Source organism: Corythoichthys intestinalis, chromosome 16 (genome assembly GCF_030265065.1).
Source record: "Corythoichthys intestinalis isolate RoL2023-P3 chromosome 16, ASM3026506v1, whole genome shotgun sequence".
In the NCBI taxonomy this organism is placed as follows: Eukaryota; Metazoa; Chordata; class Actinopteri; order Syngnathiformes; family Syngnathidae; genus Corythoichthys; species Corythoichthys intestinalis.
This window is the reverse complement of record NC_080410.1, coordinates 22,417,636-22,426,923: the sequence shown is the minus strand read 5'-3', so window position 1 is coordinate 22,426,923 and position 9,288 is coordinate 22,417,636. Positions and strand designations below refer to the sequence as shown.

At 40.7% G+C, this 9,288-nt stretch overlaps 1 protein-coding gene across 3 annotated transcripts in view; it reads left to right on the top strand.

The window, feature by feature from the left end:
• The first annotated feature begins 3,607 nt into the window (after nt 1–3,607).
• The window catches only part of kcnh6a (potassium voltage-gated channel, subfamily H (eag-related), member 6a), a 69,357-nt gene continuing 63,676 nt past the window's right edge, over nt 3,608–9,288 (top strand). For all 3 annotated transcript variants that reach the window (XM_057817115.1, XM_057817114.1, XM_057817113.1), the window contains exon 1: nt 3,608–4,124. In XM_057817115.1, the coding sequence (XP_057673098.1) occupies nt 4,049–4,124 (76 nt within the window). In that variant the 5' untranslated portion in view covers nt 3,608–4,048. The remainder of the gene's footprint in view (nt 4,125–9,288) is intronic.

Below are 9,288 nucleotides of genomic sequence, written 5' to 3'. Positions count from 1 at the left end.
TTTAGGGTGTACCCCACCTACTGCCCATAGTTAGCTGGGATTGGCTCCAGCACCCCCGTGACCCTAGTGAGGATAAGCGGCTCAGAAAATGAATTAATAGATATAAATTCGCAGTGTAAGTGAGGACTTACATGTACACACACATGTCAACATAGCCATTGCAATAGTCTTGGAAATTTTGGGTGTATCTAACATCACAAGCAATGGCAGACTATCTGAAATGCTCGCTTTTTATTGGCTCCAACGTTTCCGGTATTTAAAAATGGCTGCCTATGTCCTGGAAATATTGGCCTTTATTGATGTTTTTTCCCACTCTTACACAATAGAAAAATGAAAAATTTCAAATTCTTCAACAAGATTCTTTCTGCTGGATGAATGCTCTTGATCGAAACAATTACTGTTCCTTTAAAAAATATGACCATTTTGTTTTTGTGAAGCTTTGTGTGTTAACCGATAGTACACAAGTGGCACTCCCATTTGCTCTATTTGAGAATGCAAAGTTTTGCTGTAGGATTTGGAGGTGCAAAACTTGTCGTTTTCCTTTTTTGCGTTTAACGTGACACACACAGTGAGAACACAATTGCAGCTTATCGCGGCACAAGTGCGTTGGGAGCGGCGCACGCGGAGATGCTGCTATTTTCAGAGCTGTGATGTGGAGTGAAGCAGACTGATGAGGGTCTGTACTCTGTCACTGACAAGACCACCGTCGTCAAGTCAAACCGCCGACACGACCGTTCGTCTCGTCTATCACAATAAAATGTCCATACGTACATATGTCTAAAACAACAGTGTGCATTAATGAGGTAGAGCTCTTTTTTTTTTTTTTTTTTTTTTTAGAATTCTTTCCTTTTTTATATTATATTTCATTTCTTACGTATTTTTTTTTCTTCAATTTTCCCTTATTTGTTGGATGAGTTTAGATCATGGGATGATTGGTTAAATTGGTCATTGATTGCATAATTTGCTTTTCAACTCATTCGTCCATTCGCCCCTCCCGGTCAAAATGGGTTCGACATCAATGGCAAGAAACATGAGCATTCACAGCCGGTCCTCCCACCTTAAATACATAACATGTCTAACACTGTCAAAAACTGGTAATGAGTTAATAAAAATGTTTATTTGTATTATACAGTGGTACCTTGACATACGATCGCTTCGACATATGATCTTTTCGACATCCAACGTAAAATTTGTCTCGTGATTTGTTTTCACATCCGACGACATGCTCGAAATACGATTTATGACGCCGCAGTTTCTTTGTTTTCTCGCAAGATGGACGCACGCCGGATTATCTTGTGAGAGAAATCAATAAGGGTTCCAAGAATGTTAGTGCAGGTGATGAAAAAAGGAAAAAGGTGAGGCTCACCACTGAAATGAAGATGGAAATGATGATGATGGAAATAAAAAAAAAACATGAGCGTGATGTGTGCATCAAGTGAACTGACTCGACAATGCGGCCGTAGAATGTCTATGATCTCGACATTCCTCTTCTGACCTCCGTTCGCCACTCTTTATAAGTTAAGGTGACATTATCATTGTGGTAACATCGCCAAAAATTGTAAGGTTTTCAATCATTTATTTCAGAACTTGTGCAACTCAACATCCCTAGTGTCCGACGCAGCTGAACATAAAAAAAAAGTAAAAAGTCCTCTCTCACTCTGTCAAGTCAGCCACGAGGTGCGTTCAGGTACACCATGCAAAACACATCCGCCACATTAGAACCCGATTCGTTACATTATTACAGGTATTATTATTATTACTATTGTTATATTAAGATTCCAATTTCTATTCATCATTTATTTGTTTTGCTCTGTGTAACTGCGATTTGCAATAGTACCAGCAGCATTTATTAAGGATTCAGTGTAAGTTTTCGGGCTATTGAAAGAATGGATGGAATTGTAATGTATTCTCATGGGAAAATCCTGCTCGACATATGACTATTTCATCTTACAAACAAGGTCCTTGAACGAATTAATTTTGTATGTAGAGGTATATATATATATATGTATATACACAGTGGGGAGAACAAGTATTTGATACACTGCCAATGGGTTTTCCCATTGACAGTGTATCAAATACTTGTTCTCCCCACTGTATATATATACATACACTCACCGGCAACTTTATTAGGTACACCATGCTAATAACGGGTTGAACCCCCTTTTGCCTTCAGAACTGCCTCAATTCTTCGTGGCATAGATTCAACAAGGTGCTGGAAGCATTCCTCAGAGAGTTTGGTCCATATTGACATGATGGCATCACACAGTTGGTGCAGATTTGTCGGCTGCACATCCATGATGCGAATCTCCCATTCCACCACATCCCAATGATGCTCTACTGGATTGAGATCTGGTGACTGTGGAGGCCATTTGAGTACAGTGAACTCATTGTCATGTTCAAGATACCAGTCTGAGATGATTCCAGCTTTATGACATGGCGCATTATCCTGCTGAAAGTAGCCATCAGACGTTGGGTACATTGTGGTCATAAAGGGATGGACATGGCCAGCAACAATACTCAGGTAGGCTGTGGCGTTCCAACGATGCTCAATTGGTACCAAGGGGCCCAAAGAGTGCCAAGAAAATATTCCCCACACCATTACACCACCACCACCAGCCTGAACCGTTGATACAAGGCAGGATGGATCCATGCTTTCATGTTGTTGACGCCAAATTCTCACCCTACCGTCCGAATGTCGCAACAGAAATCGAGACTCATCAGACCAGGCAACGTTTTTCCAATCTTCTGTTGTCCAATTTCGATGAGCTTGTGCAAATTGTAGCCTCAGTTTCCTGTTCTTAGCTGAAAGGAGTGGCACCCGGCAAGGTCTTCTGCTGCTGTAGCCCATCTGCCTCAAAGTTCGACCTACTGTGCGTTCAGAGATGCTCTTCTTCCTACCTTGGTTGTAACGGGTGGTTATTTGAGTCTTTGTTGCCTTTCTATCAGCTCGAACCAGTCGGGCCATTCTCCTCTGACCTCCGGCATCAACAAGGCATTTCCACCCACAGAACTGCCGCTCACTGGATATTTTTTCTTTTTCGGACCATTCTCTGTAAACCCTAGAGATGGTTGTGCGTGAAAATCCCAGTAGATGAGCAGTTTCTGAAATACTCAGACCAGCCCTTCTGGCACCAACAACCATGCCAGGGTATATAGAATAAATGTAGTCTATATTTTAAATACTGTATGTAATTTTTTGTTTTGTTTTGTTTTGTTTTTTTGCTTACCATCTTAGAGCCTCATGGTCTTCCACTTATTTTTAAATTTAACTTTCTTCTTTTTGTTCCACAACATTACGATACATCCATTTTCCAAACATTATTCCACTCAAGGCCCGAATGCTGACTTTAAGCGAGTTGCTCGTTACTTTCTGAAATTGTCTATAAAAAGAGAAAAACAAAACAAAAGACTTAAAATCATTTTGTTGTACAGTATGGCGTACTTGATTCCGACCTGCTTAGATCGCATTTTGGGTTCCAAACTTGGGGTAGAGACATGTCGATCTGCGCACTCTTATTTTGAAAGGCTGACTGCATGCCATTTCCCCTCCTCTGCGTCCTTGCTGGCTTGACAAGGTGGCTTGTGTGGACCCGCGGGAGACGGTGGAAAGCAGCATAGAGTAGATGGGACCAATTTTGGGCCGACATGAGCTTCTTGTTCATCTGCGTACTTTCTTAGCATACAAACTTGATGGAGAATGTTGGTAAACAAAAGGCACCAACTTCTTGTGTGTCATTTCAAATCTTTTTTTTTCCAAATTGAATTGTCACTAAAGTGTTTGAAATCAACTGCACTATAGTGCACTTTTCCTCCATTTTTTATTTTTAAATCAGCGTGTGACATCTTGCATTCTCTGTCACCCTGGCAACCAGCCTTTACCATCTTTATCTACATCCTCCTGGCAGCATCAGCATCAGCATCTTCATCCTTATCCTTCTTCAGTTTTCCACGTGCAGTCTTGTGAATTAGACTTCAAATTTGGCGCTTCCTGATGCCGATTTAGTTTTTGCGGGAAGGTGGATGTGTTGTCATCTTCGTCGCTGTCAAGATGCCCGTGAGACGAGGTCACGTCGCCCTCCAGAACACTTATCTCGACACCATCATCAGGAAATTCGACGAGCAAAGTAAGTTTCCTACCATGTTTGAAACCTTGCAACCTTAAATAAAACAAAACATTTCTGCGAGATGCAAAAATGTAAGTACACTTATAATTAATTGAAGATGTTGAGAATGTTTGAAAGTCGAATATCTCAAAAGGCATATCAGGACTGAGATAAGTAATAAGAAGCTCTAGTGAGAAGATAAATAACACTGTTGTTAACTGCTGAGAGATGTTGAAAATCCTATGACTGTTTTTGAATCAACATGTGTAGAGACTGGGAAAAGTGATTTCCCCCTCAAGCCGCTGAAGTTACACATTGTGTTCTTCCCATGAGTCTGAGTCCATTGAGAAATGACAGTAATATAAATTGCTAAAATTGCTTAAACTTGAAATAACAAATATCTCAAAACGTGTCAGAACTGAGAAAATGTAAAACCACACTCAAATTCATGAAGTCACACATTTTTTACCCGATTATATCTGAATCTGTCGTAAAAATATGCCACGATTAAACGCTGAAGAGTCCTAACGAGGTGCCAAATGAACACGCAACACAGACATTTGACATAAGTGTGCTAAGGCTAATATTGCGGCTCTTATTGAAGGTTGAGGCGTTCGCGACCCCAGCGACCGTCGGGGTTGGCCCGTTCTGTTTTCAGCTTTTTTAACTGCCAACTTCAATCATGCGCTTGTCTTTTATCACAATGTTGTTCTGGCTACCCACAATACCCTTGTGCCTCTTGTGCCACATTACATGTTCCTCTGCTGCTCATATTGGCATTTTGAAACCCCCCTTGCCACTTGGCGGTTGCTAAGCAGCATGCTCACCTGCTTGGGACATATTGAATTTTACAAAGGAAGCAGAAATGGCAAGCTATGATGTGTGTGTTCGTGTGTGTGTATAAAATAAACTTTTAAATACATAAATGGCTCATTTATTTCAATAAAAGTGTGACAAATACAAAATGCACAAATAGTCAACTCTTGTAAAGCTAGTCAGGGCCAATGTATTATACATTGATAAATAAAGATAAGGTTACCTTGTAGTTTTAACAAATGAAAAGAAAAGCAATAAAAAAAAACGTGAAACGAAATTGATAATACTGTAAATAATGTTAATAACAATGCTTTTGAAAATGTTTCTGTTATTGCCCATGCATAATTATAGAGTAGGAGTACTGTAGAGTCGTATTATTTAGTGTATTTACTATTTAGTGTAGTTAAAGTGAAAGAAAATGCACATTCATCCTGAAATGCACTAAATGAAATGACACGAATGAATGCAAATCACTCAATATTGTGCAGTACTCCGATAGAACACAAATATACTGTACATGCACAGAAGCGGTGACGTTTCCAGCCAAGTCTGTGTTATTGTCCAGCTGCTCCTCTCGTGGCCTCTCAGGAGTCACGGTGACGCTAAGCAGCCTGGAAAGCTCCACTCATTAGTTCCACTCCACATGATTGTTGACTATATATATATATATATATATATATATATATATGCTTCTAATAACCAAAGCTTGGGCACTATCTCTAGGAAACGCCATTATATTACTACAAGTTCCTTTGGTGTCTTAATCATAGTCATGAACTCATCATGAAAATGTACATTGGGGCAAATAAATGGTGTTAAATGGTGTTACACTTATATAGATAAGTATTTAGTCAACCACTAATAGTGCAAATTCTCCCAATTGAAAATATTAGAGAGGCCTGTAATTGTCAACATGGGTAAACCTCAACCATGACAGGCCGAATGTGGAAAAAAAAAACAGAAAATCACTTTGTTTGATTTTTAAAGAATTTATTTATAAATCATGGTGGAAAATAAGTATAAGTCAACACCAAAAGTTCATCTCAATACTTTGTTATGTACCCTTTGTTGGCAATTATGGAGGCCAAACGTTTTCTCATCACAAGCTTTTCACACACTGGTGCTGGTATTTTGGCCTATTCCGCCATGCAGATCTCCTCTAGAGCAGTGATGTTATGGGGCTGTCGTTGGGCAACACGGACTTCTCAACTCGGACAACTCCCTCCACAGATTTTCTATGAGGTTGAGATCTGGAGACTGGCTAGGCCTCTCCAGGACCTTGAAATGCTTCTTACGAAGCCACTCCTTTGTTGCCCCGGCTTTGTGTTTGGGATCATTGTCATGCTGAAAGACCCAGCCACGTCTCATCTTCAAAGCCCTTGCTGATGGAAGGAGATTTTCACTCAAAATCTCTTGATACATTGCCCCATTCATTCTTTCCTTTACACAGATCAGTCGTCCTGGTCCCTTTGCAGAAAAACAGCCTCAAAGCATGATGTTTCCACCCCCATGCTTCACAATGGGTATGGTGTTCTTCGGATGTAATTCAGTATTCTTTCTCCCCCAAACACGAGAACCTGTGTTTCTACCAAAAAGTTCTATTTTGGTTTCATCTGACCATAACACATCCTCCCAGTCCTCTTCTGGATCATCCAAATGCTCTCTAGCGAACCGCAGACGGGCCTGGACGTGTACTGGCTCCAGCAGGGGGACACGTCTGGCAGTGCAGGATTTGAGTCCCTGGCGGCACATTGTGTTACTGATAGTAGCCTTTGTTACTGTGATCCCAGCTCTCTGTAGGTCATTCACAAGGTCCCCCCATGTGGTTCTGGGATTTTTGCTCCCCGTTCTTGTTATCATTTTGACGCCACGGGGTGAGAAGGGAGTTGAAAGTCCGTGTTGCCCAATGACAGCCCCAAAACATCACTGCTGTAGAGGAGATCTGCATGGAGGAATGGGCCAAAATACCAGCAACAGTGTGTGAAAAGCTTGTGAAGAGTTACAGAAAATGTTTGGCCTCCGTTATTGCCAACAAACAGTACATAACAAAGTATTGAGATTAACTCTTGGTATAGACCAAATACTTATTTTCCACCATGATTTGCAAATAAATTCTTTAAAAATCAAACAATAGAGCATGACTGACCCCCCCCCCCCCCCCCCCCCACTTTACTTCACAGTAGGTAGGGTGTTCTTTCTTACTCCTCCATACGCACCGTTGATCCATTGGCCCAAAAAGTTGCAGTTTGGTCTCATCACTCCAGAGAACAGTATCTCAAAATCTTTGTGGTTTGTCAGCAGTGGGGTGTGCCTGGGAGTTCTTGCACAGAAGCAATCATTTCGCAGTGTGTGTCTTATTGTCTGGATGACACCTAAATACCTACCTACAGTATGACATGTCCTGTCATAGTTCCTCAGCTGTCACCCAGGGATTTTTCTCCACCTTTCACTTCATTAATCGCACAGCATTTGCAGACAGTAACCTATTTCGACCACGCCCAGGGAGCGTTTCCTCTGTGCCTTTAGCTTTAAACTTGCAGACTCCCAATTGTGTCTCATGAAATTTTTAGTCCATCTTTTTATATCCATATCTTTGCTTATGGAGTGAAATGACTTCCTCTCGGAACTTTTTTGACCATTTCTTGGACTTCACCATGTTGTAAAGATGTCATTAACTGCCAAGAAGAGCCATGTGTCACAGTCCTTTTAAATATTCTTAATTGCTGCTTATAAGGGTTCCGTTCACATCTACAGTGGTATGAAAGAGTATCTGAACCTTTTGGAATTTCTCACTTTTCTGCATAAAATGACCATCAAATGTGATCTGATCTTTGTCAAAATCACACAGATGTAAAAACAGTGTCTGCTTTAACTAAAACCTCCCAAAGATTTATAGGTTTTCATATTTTAATGAGGATAGTATGCAAACAATGGCAGAAGGGGGAAATATAAGTAAGTGAACCCTCTGCCTAAGGACACCTAAAGAGCAAGTGAAACTAATTTTTACCAAACAATTTAAGTCAGGTGTGTGCCCAATCACTGATGAATGGTTAAAAGCTGCTCTGCCCACTATAAAACACACACCTGGTAAGGATTGTCTTGATGAGGAGCACTGTCTGATGTGTATTATGAATCTGTCCAAAAAGCTGTCTGAAAACCTGCGATCCAGGATTGTTGATTTGTATGAAGCTGGGAAATGATACAAAACCTTCTCTAAAAGTCTGGATGCTCATCAATCGACAGACAGAGAGGTTATCTACAAATGGAGAGAGTTTGGCACTGTTCCTTCTCTACGGAGGAGTGGCCGTCCACCAAAGATGACGCCAAGAGTTCAGCGCAGAATACTCAGAGGGGTAAAAAAAGAACCCTAGAGTGTCTGCTAAAGCCTAACAGAAATCACTGGCACAGTCCAATATTTCTGTGCACACATCAACTATATGTAAAACTATGGCAACAGAAATCACTGGCACAGTCCAAAATTTCTGTGCACACATCCACTATATGTAAAGCTGGCCAAGAATGGTGTTTATGGGACGAATCCACAGAGGAAGCCATTGCTGTCTAATAAAAACATTGTTGCTTGTTTAATGTTCGCAAAAAAGGCTCTTGGACAGAAGTTTTGGCAAAATATTTTGTGGAATGATGAAACCTAAGTTGAATTGTTTGGGAGTAGCACACAATGTCATGTGTGGAGGAAAAATGAAAAAGCTCACCAACCTCAAAGCCTCATCCCCACCGTGAAGCATCATAATTTCGGGCTGTTTTGCTGCCTCAGGGCCTGAACAACTTGCAATCATTAATGGAAGAACGAATTCAAAAGTTTATCACAATGTTTTGCTGGAAAAACTGAGGCCGTCTGTCAGACAGTTAAAGCTAAAAAGAAGATGGATGCTGCAACAAGACAATGATCCAAAACACAGAAGTAAATCAACTTCAGAATGGTTTCAGAAGAACAAAATACACGTTCTGGAGTGGCCAAGTCAAAGTCCAGACTTTAACCCCATCGAGACGGTGCGGCATGACCTAAAGACAGCGATTCATGCCAGACATCCCAGGAATCTGACTGAACTCCAGCAGTTTTGTAGAGAAGAATAGGCCAAGTTTAATCCTGATCGATGTGCCAGACTGATCTGCAACTACAGGAAGCATCTGGTTGAAGTTATTGCTGCCAAAGGGGGGTCACAAAATATTAAATGTGATGGTTGACTTACCTTTTTTCCCCTTCTGTCATTGTTTGCATACTATCCTCATTAAAATATGAAATCCTATAAATGTTTGGGTGGTTTTAGTTAAAGCAGACACTGTATTTACATCTGTGTGATTTTGACAAAGATCAGATCACATTTAATGGTGATTTTTTTTGCAGAAA